The 18,200-nt window shown below is 34.9% G+C and overlaps 4 protein-coding genes across 4 annotated transcripts; 3 read left to right on the plus strand and 1 right to left on the minus strand.

Annotated features, from left to right (window-relative positions):
• Window positions 1–1,157: 1,157 nt before the first annotated feature.
• On the plus strand, window positions 1,158–4,307 carry PKNH_1436800 (multiple RNA-binding domain-containing protein 1, putative; the record flags this gene model as incomplete). The annotated part of the gene is made up of 1 exon (XM_002262211.1): window positions 1,158–4,307. The coding sequence occupies one exon, from the start codon at window positions 1,158–1,160 to the stop codon at window positions 4,305–4,307; it is 3,150 nt and encodes a 1,049-aa protein (XP_002262247.1).
• A 1,403-nt stretch (window positions 4,308–5,710) lies between these two features.
• PKNH_1436900 (GTP-binding protein EngA, putative) lies at window positions 5,711–8,206 on the plus strand (the record flags this gene model as incomplete). Its single annotated transcript, XM_002262212.1, has 1 exon — window positions 5,711–8,206. The coding sequence occupies one exon, from the start codon at window positions 5,711–5,713 to the stop codon at window positions 8,204–8,206; it is 2,496 nt and encodes an 831-aa protein (XP_002262248.1).
• A 561-nt stretch (window positions 8,207–8,767) lies between these two features.
• PKNH_1437000 (conserved protein, unknown function) lies at window positions 8,768–11,539 on the minus strand (the record flags this gene model as incomplete). Its single annotated transcript, XM_002262213.1, has 1 exon — window positions 8,768–11,539. The coding sequence occupies one exon, from the start codon at window positions 11,537–11,539 to the stop codon at window positions 8,768–8,770; it is 2,772 nt and encodes a 923-aa protein (XP_002262249.1).
• Window positions 11,540–16,005: 4,466 nt separating this feature from the next.
• Window positions 16,006–16,662, plus strand: PKNH_1437100 (conserved Plasmodium protein, unknown function; the record flags this gene model as incomplete). The annotated part of the gene is made up of 1 exon (XM_002262214.1): window positions 16,006–16,662. One exon carries the CDS (start codon window positions 16,006–16,008, stop codon window positions 16,660–16,662), a length of 657 nt encoding a protein of 218 aa, XP_002262250.1.
• Window positions 16,663–18,200: the final 1,538 nt, after the last annotated feature.

An 18,200-nucleotide genomic window follows, 5' to 3' on the forward strand; every position in this document is an offset into this window, starting at 1 on the left:
GGGCAATTTTTGCGTCACTAGGTGAATATACTTTTCCTCCCATATATGTGCGTAAAAAAAAATGGCACCCTTTTTTGGTGCATTTGTCCGAGTACAATAATGCTATATTCCTATTTCCCCCTTTTTCGTGCATAAGGGAGGAGGGGAAAATCCGACCTGTTCATTTTCGTTTATTTTGTCATTTCCTGTACAACCACAAATTTGTCCAGTCAAATCGCTGTTGCATTAAGATTCCTATACCTACAGTGACAATATTTATTCTTATTCAATAAGGGATACTGATTTGTGGAGATGAAGAACGTGAAAGCGAAGAAGGCGATAATAATTTTACGTGAAACCTATTTCGAACAACTCGCATCACGTTGTCACATAAAATAACATATGCTCTTAACGCGGTGAAAAAAAAAAAAAAAAAAAAAAAAAAAAAAAAAAATTAAAGCGGATTTTTTAGTTTCCGCCCCGTAGGATTACCACATATACAGCATTGTAAGATTCTCAATTTTTAAGCAACCAAAAAGTTTCGCGCAAGCTTATGAAGGAAAAAAAAATGAGGTCGATGTTGCATATTTAAGGGACATTAATTCCTTTAGCATATTTGAATATGTAAATTTAACTCTGTTTTGTAACTTTTTTTTTTTTTTTTTCTTGTATATGAACTCATTGTGGATTGCATATATTTTTCAAGCAGTTCCAATGGGGCATATTTTTTCCGAAGCAAGAATATATTATACGTGTACCATGCCTATTTTGAATTTTAAGTGAAGACCCCCATTTAAAAGTATGAACCAATTTTTATGCGAGGGGGGCCTATTTTGTTAAAAAGAAGGCTGTACTTCTAACCAAAGTTTTCAAATGTACCACCATTGAGAGTATCGATTTTTTAGTGAAGAAGAGAAAAAAAGATGAAAATTCCGAAGGAAGCAGTGGCCGAAGGAAAATCAAATAAAGAACCATTTCAAAGTTATACATCGTACGAATTATCAGTACGCCCCAATGGTAGGAATGGACTAACCAGTGGGACATTTCTGAAGAAGATTTAAATATACTCTTGAACTGAAAAAACACGTAAATATATGCCTTATATTAATTTTTAGTACTTATTTTATTCTAACGTGGAGGCTCTATACTAAGCAAGTTTTTATTCACAGCATGCCACAATGATGGACAACGCGGCGGCCAGCCTGAGCAACATGGACACGGCTGATAGCAACTGTAACAGTAGACCCTTCCAAAATGAATCCAACTTTGACAAAACAAGATTGATCATAAAAAATATCCCAAAATATATGAACGAAATGGATTTAAAGAAACACTTTTTTAAAATGAAAGGGAATTATGAATTTAAAATAACAGATATAAAAATTATGAAGAGAAAAAAAATTGTCAAGAATAAAGAAATTTTTGAGTCGAGGAAAATTTGCTTCATAGGTTTTATTAACAATACAGATTGTGAAAATTTTAAAAAATCTTTTAATAACACCTATATTAATACTAGTAAAATTGTCATTGAAGATGCTTTTTCTCCACTTATTTCCAAAAATGCACAGCAGAGCAGAAACGCCACTTCCTATGCCCTTAAACGTATAGGGGATATACAAAAAATGAAGAAAGACAAGTCTGTGAAAATTGTGAAGAGCAATAATTTTGTCAACAAAACGATTCCCATCAAGAAAACCAAAGCGGGGATGAGCACGACCAGGAGCCACATGATATTTTTAGATGATCAACCGGTTCAGGGCGAGGTGAAGGAGGAAGAGAAGAAGAAGAAGAAGAAAAAAAAAAAAAAAAAGGAAAAGAAGAAGATCAAAATGGAGGGGGATAACCCCAGCGAACGGTTGGACCCAGCGGAGAAGACACGCACAAATGGTGCTAAGGAGGAGGTAGATGAGGAAGGCAACAGGGATGATGCTGCACATGCTGATACAGGGGATGACGCAAAAAGTAATGCAGAAAATGAGGAGGCCGAGGAGGAAGGAGCCCTAGATTGGCTGAAAAAAATCTCCAAAAGGGAGGAAAGTGAGATAAATAACCACAGTGATAAGAATGACCAGAACGATAAAGGTGCGCAAAGGAATCGTCTATTCGAAGACGAAATGAGCACAGCGAGTAATCTGTCAAGCGACGAAAAGGAAGTGAAAAAAAAAGAGGACAATGGCATGGATGATGAGAATTGTGAAAATATGAACACAGGAAAAATTATCATCTTTAACCTGCCCCCTGTAAGCGAGCAGGACGTAAAGAATCTGTGTGAACGTTTTGGTCCCGTCGTCGATGTGAAGGTCTTTAGGAACGTAAAAAAAGGAGCAGTAGTTCTAAATTTAAATGAGAAAAAAAACAACAAATCGAGTGACGACTTTTTTATAAAACTGTTGAAGGAAAACCACGACTCCTTTGCAAACGAAAAGGTAAAAGAAAAAAAAAAAAAAAAAAAAAAGGTGGACGAAGATGACAGCGGTGTGGAGAAAATGAATGACAGAGTGATAGGTGATGGGGAGGCCGAAGATTGGAAAAATAAAAACAGAAGCAACAAAAATGAGTCTATCCTTAATAGTGACCTTACAAATGTAAAGGTATATGCCTTCGTCAATTTTATGTTCCCCAGCGCCTGCGAGCGAGCCAAGCAATTTTTAAATCATGCCATTTTTAGGGGCAAAGTGTTAAGCGTTAAATATGCTAAAGAAAAAATTGGAGACTACGAATATACAGAGAAAGAAAAAAATAATGTGTTCATTAAATTATCTCATGATTCAAAAACATCATATAAGAAAATATTGGAAATTCAAAAAAAAAGGAATTGCCAAAATGAAAACATCTGGAATATTCTCTACACAGACATTAACTCAAGCATTCACAGTTTCTGCAAGGAAAATAAATGTAGCCCGAATTCTATACTAAATATAAAGGACAGAAATATTGCCGTTAATGTTTCGCTGACGGAGACATACATAATTAACAAAATGAAGGAGTGGATAAAGAAGGAGGGGATCTACTTGGAGGCCTTCGAGCAGATATATAGGAAGAGGGACGAGGGGGGAGAACCGAGTGGAGAGACGGATGGAAAAACGGACGGAGATAATCCCCCCGGGGAGGAGCCCAGCCACACGAACCACGTCGTCAAGTACAAACGCAGTGATGATACCATAATTGTAAAAAATTTGTCCATTCAAACAAATCAAAAGGAAGTAATAAGCCTTTTTAAGAAGTATGGTGTTTTGAGCAAAGTTAGTTTTTCCCCCTATAATAATATAGCCATATTACAATTCGAGAAAGCGGAAAATGCGAAGAAGGCCTTCATATCGAACTCATACATACGGTATAAGAAGCTTCCTCTCTATTTGGAATGGGCCCCCATGAATCTGTTCCAGAAGAAGGAAAATCAGGATGGCGACGGAAGTAGTAACAAGGGGGAGACGAAGAGTGGAGAAATACCCGCGAAAGAAGCAGTGAAAAAATCTGAACAGGAGGGGGCCCCGAAGGAGGAACAACACTATAGCGAAAGCGAGTCCAGTGATGAAGAAATTACACATGCGAGTATCTACGTCAAGAACCTCAACTTCAATACAAAGGAAGAAGACCTAAAGAAGTTATTCGAAAAGTTGGAAGGATTTATAACCTGTAATATTGTGAAGAGTAAGAAGGCCATATCGAAGAAGAATGATGAAAAGGGAAAAGAGCCAGAACAGAAATTGTTGTCTCAGGGATACGGTTTTGTGGAATTTAAAAGTAAGGAGCTAGCTCTTGAGGCTATCAAAAAGTTGACCGCCACAACTTTGGATGGGCATGTACTGGAGCTGAGTCTTTCTCGTAACAGAGTTAAAAAAAAAAAAAATAAAAATAATGAAGAAAAAGAGGTAGTTAAGGAAAAAAAAAAAATTACCAAAAAGTTGCTAGTAAAAAATTTAGCTTTTCAAGTAACGAAAGAAGAATTAAGGAAATTATTTTCTGCATTTGGAAATATCAAAAGTGTCAGAATACCCAAAAATGCATATAACAGAAGTAGAGGATATGCATTTGTTGAGTTCATGTCAAAAAATGAATGCCTCACTGCGATTGAGTCATTACAACATACCCATTTGTATGGAAGACATCTTATCATCGATTTTGCCGATGATTTTATTTTTGATAAAAATGTGAACGAATTTGACAAAATGAAAGAGGAGGGTGTTAATAACAATAATGGCGGTAAAAAAGAAAAGTGCATTACGTCAGAACAAGCCAAGAGAAAAGCTACCTATGAGAAGGAGAAGAAAAACCAAGTGACTGAATCGAAAAGAAGGAAAGTGATGAATAACATGCAGGATATTTGATACTTCATTTGGGGAAGGGAGTACCCTAATGGGGAGCAGTCTTTTTCTCTGTAAATGTGTTGACAAGCATGTTAGTATACTTATATAGATATGTATATCCGTTCCAGTGGAAAAAAAATGTCCCAATCAGGAGGGGAAAAAAAAAGAAAAAGAAAAAAAAAAAAAAAAAGAAGACGTTCCTCCATTTTAACTTGAAATGGAAAGGTGAAGAACATACGATGGGGTTTTATACCATCATGTTAGAAACGCCTCTTTGTAACAGTTGGGGAATTTCCAAAATGATGCGCAGAGGGTAGACCCTTGGCCCTTTTTGGAAACCCCTTTAGATAACACCCCCCTTTTTGCACACTCATTGAAATATACACCTGTCAGCTCCTTGTGTGTATATACTGTAGAGGATGTGCCTCTCTCGTTCAGTACGCAGTGCATTTCAATGAAGTAGCTGACCATCATTTTGCTATACATACTCCGCCCTCTTCGGATTTCCCGCAACCTGCGTAAGTTCCCTTGCGCACATTTTTGCAACATTAAAAAATTTGCTCTCCCATTTGATCTATATTTGCACTTTTTTATTTTTTTTTAAGTGAAAAAAAAAAATTCGAAACTTAACCTAATAGTATAAATAGGCAAATTCTTTTTTTTATGGTCAAAATAGTGAACGAATGTTCGGGACATTTTTTGAAACCTTAAAAAAAAAAAAAATGCTTTCACGTGCCTACGCATATATAATGGAAGGTTTTCTGCGTTTAATCATGCCTACAATTTTTTTTTGAACCTTCGGCAAAACGGCGTCTGCACTTCTGTAACTTAAAATTGCCATTTTATTAAGCAATCCTATTTTGCACGATTAGAGATTTTTAAAGGTGAGGTAAATAGCGAGTGAGTTTTCATTCTCCGTGCTGCTCCATCCAATTTATGTACGCAGAGGTTGTCATGGTTAAACCATACTGTTCATAATTTTTTATTATGGTATGTTTTCGCACGCCCTCTCATTTGGTTATTCCTCTTTTGTAACATACTTTTCGCGTATCATCCTGATCCACATCTTCTCATTACTGTGAAATGTACTGCAACAGAACATGCAACACATTTGACACAATGCTTAGCTTTAACACATTGCCCATGTGGTAATTTCGAGAGGGTTTCATCCTCCCTAATCTCATCCCCTTAAAAAGGCATTGTACGTATAAAGGTTATTTTCTTCCTGGCTGAAATGGAGGAGATTGAACTATGTGGAAACGTATGCCTTATGCCAACGTCATATGGGAGAAGTAGTTTTCCACAGAATGTATTTGCTTACACAGATGAGTAGCTCCATAACTCAGGCGCCAACATTCACAAGAGTACAACGCGCACACATAAAATCCAACCGTTGGAAAAAATCATAGTAAATAATTTTTATTATGAAATTAAAAGTTTCCTTCCTCTTAACAATTTTTACTTTTCCCCTCGTACAATTTTGCAATAGTTACATGATTAAATTTTTTCATCATCCTGGTGTAAATAATTTATTTCCCCATAATAAGGTGCAAAAGAAGAAGAATCTTGGCCCTTTGGGTTATTCCTCTCACATCCCCCCCTTTTTAAATGAAAACAATGAATTGAGAAAGAAAGTTTACCGTTTTGAACTATTCGTCAAGAATGGAAATTTAAGAAATAATTCTGGATGTAAAAATGGGCGGCCTACACATGAAGGAACCAAGATAGACGGTCAAACAGACAAAGAACTCGAGGGAGGTGAAGAAAAATACTACGATAAGGAGACAACGCTTGAAGAGGTGGACAATCAACATGGAAGCGCAGACCGACGCGAAGATGAAGAGAGGGAAAAAGGATACCAAAAGGGTGTCCATTTTCTGAGTGATATGACCCATGAGGGAGGAACTCTTTCGAATGGTGACTCCCCAGGGTGTGCATCCGTCCCTCCCGATGGATACGAAGGGTGGACACAGAATTGTGAACGTCATATGGGAGAAATTTCATCCGAGGAGGAAGGAAAAGGAGATTTTTGCGAAAAGGGAGAAAATTATGAAGGCCAAATGGGAAGCGAAGAAAAGGCATTGCAAGGCGAAGAAAGTACCCAGGCATATGGAGGAAAAAAAAAAAATTTTCATGACGAATCGTTGCGCGAACGCAAGGGAAAAAAGAAAGACGTCGACCTAAAAATTATAAGGAACCTACCCCTTATATCTATTATAGGCAGACCGAATGTTGGAAAGTCGACCATATTCAACCGACTGACGAGGAAGTTCCAAGAGGGAAGCATCGTCTTAGGGGAAAGCAGTACAAGAGATAAAATTTATGGAGAAGTGGATTGGGATGGCTACAAATTTGAGGTGGTGGATACAGGTGGCTTGATATTCGAAGATGAAAAATTTTGCAAGCAAATACGAGATCAAATTATGTTAGCACTTAAGGAATCCTCAGTTGTGTTGTTCGTCGTTGATGGGATAAAGGGCGTCCACCCTGTGGACCTCGAGATATGCAGGTTCCTCAGGAAGTATATTAAAAATGAGTACATTAGTAAAATGGCTATTCGGAAGAAGCGAACCGGCCAGGTTAACCATGATGAGGTTGCAGAACACTCAGCGGAAGATGCATCGAAAAGTAGCAACACATCGAGTGGCACGTCTGAAAGGTTCGCAGTGGACAACACTCAAACGGATATAACGTCCCGAAAATCTGACAATGATGCTGACATGAGGAACAGCACAGAAAAGGAGACAAGTAGCCCTGAAGAAAAAGAGGAAAATGATGACCAGAAGAGAGCGATGCTAAAAGTAATCGTGTGCGTGAACAAATGCGAGTCGTACAAAGATGGAAATGTGAAGGCACAGAACTTCTGGGAATTAGGGTTCGGGACGCCCTATCCCTGCAGTGGGATCCATGGAAATGGGCTGACTGAAATTTTAGACGAGTGCATTAAGTATATAGAAAAAGTGGAGATAAACGAATTGGAAGAAGAAAGAAATGAAGAAAATACCATAAACATTAGCTTCATTGGAAAACCAAACACAGGGAAATCAAGTATATTAAATAAAATCTTAAATTGCAATCGTTTCATCGTTTCTCCAATAGCAGGAACTACTGTTGATTCAATTGACGTTTTAGTAAAGATTAAAGACAGTGATAGAATTTACAGACTGATTGACACTGCTGGAATACAAAAAAGGAAAAAAAATATTCCTTTTAGCGAAAAAACGAAATATGAATACTTACTATTTAATAGAACTGAGAAGGCTATCAAACGTAGTGATGTCTGCATCCTTGTTATTGACTCTTTTAATGGAATCAGCTCGCATGATATAAATATTGCAAGGAAAATTGTGCAGGAAAATAAAAGCTGTATAATTTGTTGCAACAAATGGGATCTCATATATAACAAAAATGATATTTTTAATGACACCAAAAATTATGTTCTTAATCTTTTAAAGCCAGTTGATTTTGCTAACATTTTATTCATATCTGCGAAGACATCGCAAAGGTTGCTTAACATATTTGATAATGCTGAAGAGACGTATAAACAATACACAAGGAAAATAAACACGAACAGTTTGAATGACGTTATAAAGGAAGCTCTGCTTCTTAGACCTCCAATTCCAATTAGGAACAAGTCGCTAAACATTTACTACGCCTTTCAGGCCCATATTAAACCCCCAGGTTTTGTTTTTTTTTGTAATTCTAGAAAGTGTGCTTACGAAAATTACACAAAATATCTGGAAAGCAGAATAAGGGAGAGCTTCAACATACGGGGCACTCCTATTAGAATTTACTACAAGCAGAAGAAAAAAAGATACCTTATTAAGAAGGTCAAGAACCCGGACAAGTACAACCTGGACATTGAGGCCATACAGAGGGACTTTCTAAAGACGCAAAGTGGCCAGAAATCCCAGGGGTGAAACCCAACTCAAGCGATGGTACAATCAAGCGATGGCACACTCAAGCGATGGTACACTCAATCAATAGGTGATACGCTCAGTTAAACTGCACAAGGGTTACTTAATCTGCGCTGTCGCAAGGCATAGAGAGGCGCCCATCATGCTAACACGTGCACATTCGCTCGCATGATGCTTTTCCAAATATAACATCAAATTTTGTTATGCGTATGCACAAGGAAAAATATTCTTAAAAAAAAGTTCATAAACTCGAACAAATATTTAAAAAAAAAAAAAAAAAATGCCCCTGTGTTTATGCTAAAATTTGTACTTGTACATGTAGAGTACACACCACGAGGGAAAAAAAAAAAAAAAAAAAAAAAAAATTAAAAGAAGCGGAAGGAATAATCCGTAATGGAGGATTAACAAACAAATCGCCAAGGAAGAAAAAAAAAAAAAAAGGAAATGGACCTTCATTAATGTTTAGACATATAGCAGACAAATATTTACGCCCCCGCCCACACATGGCCTTACTCCTTCACCAAATTAAATCTCCCCTCTGCAAATCACCATACCCCCCCGTTTTTAATTAAAATTAAAGGTCAACCTTGTTTGCGAATCCTGCACATCGTCTAAATTGAAAGTGCCCTCGTGCATCTCCCCTTCGTTGCTGCTGAAGGATAGGAAATTGGACACCCCGTAAGTTTCGCGTAAGTTCCTTATCATGTTACTGATATAATCTGATGAAATCACCACATGGTCATCCTCGGTTACGTTGAGAACTGTTTCTTCTTCATCTGTACGCGTTTCGTTCTCGTTTTGGTTGTTTACGAATAGAGAGGTCTGACTGCTGTCCGCTGCGTTGCTATTATTTCTTCCCATCATAGTATCGTTCGGAACAGAAACAGAAATTGTAGCGCTAGACGAGGTGCCCCCTTCTCTTCGCGTCCGCTGATACACCCCCGAGAGATTATCGTCGTCATCTGTAGGTGATACTGTACCATCGGCACGAATGGAGGAGTCTTCTCCCCCCTGGGGTGATGCTCCGTCGATTTGCCCATTGTCCGACGCAAACGTAGTGCTTCTAACTTGATCTTCATCACTGACATTTTCTCTTCCATCCACGTTTGTCCATCCATTCAAATCATATGGAGAATTAGCTTTCTCGAACAACAACAATTTAATATAAAACTTGATCTTGGAGTCTTCGTTTTCCTGACGTTGCGGGTCATTGTTCAGGTAGTCAATGATCTTTTCGTAATTTATAATTTTGTTCATAAATTTGGAAAAGGAAAAGTTGTCCTTATCATACACTGTACTTTTTAATTTTTTTGTTTTAAAAAACCCATCAATGTTTTCATCGTCCGTTTCATCATCTTCACTGCATGACGATTCGGACGAGTTGCTGGACCTTCTACTATTTTGGAATTTTTTACTCTCCATCATAGAGGCCTCTTCCTCTCGGTCATTGTTCTCCTGCTGGTAGTACATATTGTACACGGACTTGTCTATGTTGTAATTGTCTGACATATCGATTGGGTTCTTTTTCCTAAGGGAGTTGTCTTCCTCGCTATATTGTTCAATAGTGCTTAACTGATCCCCTTGTTCACCATTTTTCTTACCATCGGATTCGTCAGAATGGCTCCTTTGTTGATCTCTTTCATCCTTTTTGTCCACGTCCTCGAAGGGGAAGTCCCTCCAACTGCTTCGGATGCTGCTTTCTCCATTGTTGGAGATGTCCCATGACTTCTCGAACCCACTGGGGATGCCTTCCCCCGAAATATTTATTGGTTTTCCTTCCTCCTGCGGGATGTTATTACTACAGGTTGCTCTCTCTTTATCTACATGATTGTTATTTTCACTTGGATAAGTATCCTCCGGGGAGGTGCTACATAATTGGCCGTCTCTCTGAATGGGTTCAGGCAAACTATTAGGTTTATCACTTTGATGATTTTTTCCCTCTCCCATTTGGTCAATCCTTGATGACATGTCCATTTTTTCCTTCCAATTTGACTTCCGTCTAGTTCTGTCCTTTGTGGTGGATACACTTTTCCCTTCGGCAAGAGAGAAAAAATCCTCATCACAATTGTGACACCTTTTTATGGCATCTATTACACTTTTTGTGTCGTATTTTACTGCCTCACTTTTGTTTCTGCCATTATTGGTGGGGCAATATTTGTGATTTATTTCTTTTTTCACATTTTCCGTTGTCATGCCTCTGAAATTCTCAAGGTTGCTTTTGATGTGGTGTATCATTTTTTCATCAATGAAATTTTTTCCCTTCAAAACAACTACAATTTTTTTTAACTTGAATTTTTCACTTTTTAAAAATTCGATGATGTTCTTAAAATAAATGTTGGGAAATATCGTGATGTAATAATTTTTTGGATACAGCAATTCAATTTTATTTAACGTGTCTGAAAAATTGTACAAAATATTTTTTATATTATGAAAGACTAACCTTTCTGTATGTTCAGATTCGTAATCATTGAAGGAGTATAAACTTTCGTAATTATAAATTCGCAGAAGCTCAATCGGGGGCTTGGCCCAAAATGGCAAATCTGACAAATAGGAAAAAAAGGCATAAAATAAAATATCGTGCACTAGCAATCTGTAAGATATCTCCAAGCCTCTTAATTTAGGATTTAAAATTGGGTCTTCACATGCGTATTGCAAAATTCCTGAATCGTACAGAGGTAGACAGAACTTGGGTAGTAGCCGTAACAGGTATATATAATTACTGATTGGCTCAAACACTGTCTGTATGGTAAGCAATTTTGAGGAGTTGTAAAAAATATCAATCGTGGGAATGGAGTCAATAGAGTTATCATTTAGGACTTGATCTCTCGCATTATAGACTGGGTTAAATGTTCCTATGATATCGTTTTTCTTCCACATTGTGGGAATGTCATGTGGCAAATTCATGTTTTCTACGATAGCGGCTTCTGCTTTTATATCCCCCCCTATGGAGTAGTGGTTACTAACACGGTTGCCGCTTTGGCTGTCCCTCCTGAGGTCGCCATCCCTATCCTTCAGGCAGGCTTCCTCCATTTGATTCTTCAATTTGTTGTGAACCACCATTTCTCTATTTTTTTGCTCCGTTTTGAAGGATACATCCTTGGGGACAATTTCCTTCCGCAGAAGCCTCAAATTGATGTACTCATTGACATTGTTATTTATCTCTAGACTTTCCCTCAAATTATGGTACTTAAATTTCTTATTGAGAAAGTAAAAGTCTAACAGAGGAAAGCACAAATCTCTCTCTTCATTTTTTAAATTTTTTAACATATCATTTATTTCTTCTCTTTTTTCTTCATCCGAATTTATGTAGCTGAATTCATGTTTTTTTTTTTTCATTTCTCTTTTCAGTATTGTTACTCGGCTCAAAATTAATCATTTTTTTTTTTTTTTTTATTTTCCATCCATTCGTTACGAATTGGAAAGGAGCCCTATGATGGGTTTATTCGGCGTTGGAAATTTTATACAATGGGGATCAGAAAGAAGGGCAAGCTGACTGCAATGAAAGTGCGAAAAAAATGAACTCCGAAAATGCTCGTCCAATGCGCTTCAAATACACACCACAAAATTTGGTAAGAATGGAATAGACCGAATGTAACCAAATCGAAATGAAAAAGGCGATCCAAAAAAAATAGTTAAAAAAATGGTTGCTCTTATTCCAATGGAACTTTTACACATTTGTCAAAAAATATAGGCCTATTTTTTCTTCATTTTTAGCTAATTAAAAAAAATGTACGATAGAATAAATTTACAAGTTGTGCATTTTTAACCTACATTTTGGTATAACCTTTTCGATGTTTTTTTTTTTTTTTTTTTTTTTTTTTCTTTGTGTCAAACATGTGTGCGCACTTGTTTGTTTACCCCTACATATAATCATATATAACTAAACACAAAAATTTTGCCTTTTTCACCCTTTTGAACAAATATAGAATTTGTTACACTTTTTTATTGTAATTTGTCATTTAATTGATGTAAATACATACACGAATGTACTTTTTTTTTTTTTTTTTTTTTTTTTTTTTTTGTAGCTGTTTTAATTTTTTTTTTTTTTTTTTAAAAAAGGTGAGGTTAAAATTTTCCCAATTTGTCAACATCGGTCATTTAAAAAAAAAAAAAAAAAAAAAAAGTCTCTAAATCAACACACATAAATTGAAGGCGTTATTTACTTGACCTTAACCAACCTCTTCTGGAAGAAATTAAAAAAAAATTTTTTTCAGGGGTACACACCTTTACACATATTTTCACGTCCAAACCAACGTTCCCACAGATATGGAAAAGAATTCAATGTAAATTTGAGCGTTTTTTTTCTCCTCTCCTTTCAAATGAACCTTAATGAATGAGCGGGGGAATTCCTTCATTTTGGCTAGAAGCTGCCCTTCCACTGGGCAAAAAAGCAAACCAATGGAAAAAAAAAAAAAAAAAAAAGTGAACAAACGAACAAATGAACAAATGAACAAATGAACTAATGAAGAAAAAAAAAAAAAAAAAAAAAAAAAAAATGAAGAAAGAAAGGGATGCAAAAAAGAACGCAAAATTGAAGCGAGACGGAAATGCAAAAATGTCTGGCAAAAAACACTGATCACATCAAATGCCTTTTAATGGGTGGAGATTTTTTGTCATAACTGTAACACAATTTCACCCCAATTGAAATGGTACACTATGGTACAGGACAAGTGCAACTAATCATTTCTCCTACTGGATATGTATTTGCATAAATATATTCTTTTCTAACATAAATGAATATTCTTTGTTTTCCTACAGTAGGATGCCCTTTTAAATCACACGGGGGAAATTTTATTTGCTATTTCAATTTTCCACAGAAAATAAAAACCAAAGGGCACATGGACCAGCATGCTCATACAGACATAATTAACAAGAAATTAATGTTCTCTCCCTTTAACTTCAGAGGGTTGCACTTTTCTTACCGTGCGTTTCTTCAAATTTTTAAGAACGAGAAGGAACAAATTTTAAAATGCAATCATCCCTTCCATCCTGCTAAAATGATAAAAGGCGTTTCCTGCAATTTTCATAATACGCCATAAAAGGCTCAATCATAAAATCACGCATACAAATAAATACATATATTTTGTATTCACAATGGCGTACGTATAACCATGCCTAGCGTGATGGATACAGATTTAAATAAATTTATATTTTTACTAAAATGCCTTTTTTCTACATAACACGCACATTAGTAGTAGAGGCCCCATTTTTTATCAAATATGCAAAATGATTAACGACCTTTCCAATCGTCAAATTTGCACGATGTTTGCTCGCGTCGGGAAGAACAAAACATAAAAAAAAAAAAAAAAAGAAATATATTTTTTTGAGTCACCTCGAGTTGTAGGTATGAATATAGGAGGATCATGTGAGCCTCAGGGGTAATGCAAAGGATGTTGTGTAACGTCTGACAGAAACGCTTATCATTAATAGCCTATATTTTAACTGCCCTTATTCTTTCATATATGTAAGAATGCATATTATATTATATCGGATAGGAAACACGCACAAGGCTAAGTGGAAAATAGCGTTTACCCAATTCGCTTGAGTACGCCGTCACACCCAGCTTTGCAACTCAGAAGGCTACTTATTCTGTACATCATAATTTATTCTTTATGCCATGCCTTATGGATCCAGGTTTGTGTCAGCTCAAAATATTGTTGGGTCAAAAATATGGAGGGAAAGGCACGAGAAACAGAGCCGCGGGATTACTCGCGCGCATATGCCCGCAAAAGGAAGAACTTTAACGAAATTGGTTCAAATCATTTGAATGTAACAATTTGACAGGTATTATATTTGAACATCACCCGATTTGGCTCTAACTTCTTTTCTATATTGTACGTGATTTTCATGTTAGCTTAATTCTTTATTTACGGGGGAAATGAACCCCTCTACTTATTTAATTTATTTATTCTTTTTTACGCGAGCATACAAAAATACGGCCCGCCTACATATATAATGTGCCACAGGTGCATTGCAGATGTTTTATTTTTTTTAGAAGGTTCACGGGAATCTCATCCTTTGGCTTACCACCTATGGATTTGTCGCATTTATATTTCGTTTTCCAATTTCTTTTATTTTCATTGTCGCCTCTAAGCACTATGGTGCTATTACGCCAATCAAAAGGTTCATATAAAATGCAGGGCAGTTTTGCAATTTTTTTTTTAAATCATTGGGAAAAAGGAACGAAAATAAAAATAAAATAAAAAAAAAAATAAAATAAAGGGTCAAGTAGAATAGAATGAAAATTAAATAAAAAAGAAATAATATATAAATAATACGTATTGTACCTACGTTACGCATAAAAATAAGTAAACATATATTTTCTCATTCGTCAATTATTCATATTATCAATCGGTTGAACGGGTCAACTTTCTTCAAATAAAAATTTTATTCATATGCATATATACGCATATGAATACGCAAAGAAAAAAAAATATAAAATAATATAAAAAATAAATATATTTTTTTATTTTAATTAAAATTTTTTTAATTTAAATTACAAAGAACGCCAAAACATATATTTCTTATAAACAAGTTTTTTTATCTTTAAAAACTGGATTTTTTAATATCTTCGCTTTTCTTGTTTTAATTAATCAAGTTAATTAAAACTAATTTTGACTTTTACTTTGTTTTTATATATAATATTTTTGAATATTATATAGGAATAAAGTTAACAAATATTTATACGTACATTAGATAACGTTCGCTGGAAAAGCAGTTTCCGTATCACTTATAAATATATTATAAGTGAGATGTGCATTGGAAAGAATAAATATATACATATATAAAAAACATACGTAGCCGTATGTATAACATATATATTTGCTTAAGAAGCTTTTATATATATATTTATACATATTTACGCGCGCATAATATGTATATATTTTTCTCCCGGAATTTCAATAAATCGCAAATGTTAAAATTCTTTTACAGAAATTTCAAAAAGAATTTTGTTTTCATATGCGTATTTTTTTTTTTTTTTTTAGCTGTTTCTTTTTTTTCGGTTGATTATACGTGTATATAATACCACCGTATCTTTTTTTTTTTTTTTAAGAAAAAAAGATATTCGAAAAAGCGTAAAATAAATTATATATACAAAGTATAATTGGGGGCGTATTGAAGAGCTTTTATCGTAAAGATTACCATTGGGGCAAAATTTATATGCGACTGATTGATTGCCCTTCGTGAAATGTATACATGTATATGTACATACGTATGTATATACAAATATACGTGTGAACAGTTCGCCGCGAAGTGCTCAGACAATATCACGGCACACTGACTGCGTACGAAGACAATTTTTCTCGTGAGGTCCAAGGCCTGTTGCATATATTGTGTGCGAAATTGACGTGTACATAACTCTGCAGAGAAGGAGCAGGCTTTAAAAGTGCAGCGCATTTCGCGAATTACGCACAAACGAAAGCACCATTTTGCTTGCAAAACCACGTGTCGCTTTTAGAAAACGTTTTTTTTATGTTGCGGTAATAGTGTACATTGTGTATAATTGTACGTCTTTTCTCTATTTCTTTTTTTTTTTTTTTTTTTTTTTTCTTACCTATTTGCGCGATTCCATTTCGCCATATTATATATAGCTAGCAGTAAATATTTCCATATACGTGCATTCTGTGCGGGTGCTGAAGAATACATCTTTATGTCTGATTGAGCCGCTCGCCCCACGCACACGCTTTACCATTTCTTGCTTATAAATTTCTTATTAAAAAAATAATATAAGAATAAAATAAGCATACCCTTTCCCTTTTATATTATGCAAAAAATAATATATATTTTGAACTATAAAAATAATGACTATTACATTAGATAACTTGAATGAGCAAAAAGTGCATAATCAAAAAAATAAAAGAAAATATAATTGCAGACTGAATTTTAAAAGGTTTACCAGGAGAAGGAATAACTACGGCGAAGATAATAGGGACAGTAAAATTAACATAAAGACAGCATTAATCAAAAATGAGGTCATAAGTGATGATAGCGACGAATTTATAGATAGCAATTTGATGAGGACGTGTCACCGATTTAGGCTGTACAAGCACAGTAACAACAAAATAGACATTTACTATCCATATGATAAGAAGAAGCTAGATAAGTATGACTATGAGAGGGATCAGACTTTCTGTTCTTTAACCGACATAGAAGATCTTGTGAACAATGGAGATGAGAGAAGCAATAAATTTTTTTATTATAAGAATAAAAGTTTAAATGATTACAAGTCCTGCTTCGAAAAGAAAAACAAAAAGACGAAATGGTTCCGATTGAGAAAGAAGAAAAAAAAAGACTACGCCATGGATGAAAGCCTGAAATACCTGAATGAGTCGGTGTGCTCAAATTATAAAGAAGCCAATAAGAACAACAAATTGGATAGCTCATCTAAGAACAACAAAAACTGCGTTATAAACACGACTGTGAATGGGATAAGGGGCTTCTCAGCGTGGATCTTCTGAATCCATCCGAGTTGTCGGACGCGGAGTGAAGTGAAATGGAATGACCAATGGAACAGAATGGGGCAAGATAAAATAAAATGAAACAAAAAAAAAAAAAAAAAAAAAGAAATAGAGAAAAAAAGAAAAAAAGGAAAATAAAAATAGATGGAGATAGAGACCCTCAATGAGAGTGACATATTGTAACACCGTTTGCATATCACTCAACTGAGGCAGAAGAATCCATTTCTATATATTAAAAAAATTGACGTTTGCACTATATTATATACATATTTATATATATGAGCAGTTTTGTATTATGCCATCAACCTTCAACCCTCACCGATGATACATTTTTATGATGATGTGAGAAGAATAATAGACACCCCATCCAAGCCCCCACCATGATCGGCCATTTTACTCGAGCTCATTTCTTTTTGCAAAATATAAAAGTAGCTATTAAAACTTAGAAAGAACATTTACCTTTTTTTTTTTAGAACTGCAGTTATTTTTCTTCTATATATTTTTTTTTTATGTTTTAATGCTTCAATATTTTTATATTTTGCAATTTGTTTTACTTCCACTTTCCCCTTTTCTCTTTCTTATCATCTTACATTTGAATATTACTATAAGAAAAAATATATGTTGTAAATTGTGTATAAATATAGTGTTTAAGTTGAATAAACCAAAATAGTGGTAGTAGTAGTAGTAGTAGTAGGTTTTTTTTTTTCATGTTTTTTTTTTAAATGTAAAGTATATTTTTTTAAATTTCTTTATAAATTCTTTTAATATAATTAATTTTTTATTTTTAACAAAAAAAAAAATATGTTTTATTATATATATTTTTTTTATGAGTATATTACTTCAATTTTTTTCTCAGGTCTTTTTCCATTCCAGCTGTTTTCACATATATTATATAATATCCTATTATATTTAACTACATAATATTTTATTACGTAATATCATTATTATATTTTATTACATAATATTTTATTATTGTATATAATAGATAGCTTTATAATATATTTATTTCATTGATTCATTTTTTTTTTTTCTTATTATTATGTTAAACGCTTTAAAGCATAATAATAAAGTATATATATAGCTCATATAAATTTTTTTTTTTATAGTGCTAACTGGAATTTCAAATAAGCTTTTTTAATAGTCTATACGCGTTCCATACGTTCTTGGTTGCTTTTAAGCCTTAAACCTTATGCCATATCGCATGACGTGTTCCTCTGTCTTCACCTTCCAATGTGTTATTGCCGTTAAGTGGCGAATTAAACAATGCGTGGCCTCGATGTGGTGTGCAAATCTTCAAGAAGTAGGCCACCGTCGGGCAGGGCACATAGTGCCCAGGTGTGGAAGCCTCAGAGGATTAGCTTGGCACATTTGCCCCCCCCATTTGTGTGTGGTGGTAAGGCGTATTATAAATACACACAATACACATAGGAATGATAGGGTTCGCCCCCCTCAGAAAGGAGAAAAAATAAACACTTAGCGTAAAGGCTTCTTTTTGTTTGGGGTTCATCTAAAAGAAGAGAATCTTTCCACAGTTGGGC

This window comes from Plasmodium knowlesi (genome assembly GCF_000006355.2).
Source record: "Plasmodium knowlesi strain H genome assembly, chromosome: 14".
Classification (NCBI taxonomy): Eukaryota; Apicomplexa; class Aconoidasida; order Haemosporida; family Plasmodiidae; genus Plasmodium; species Plasmodium knowlesi.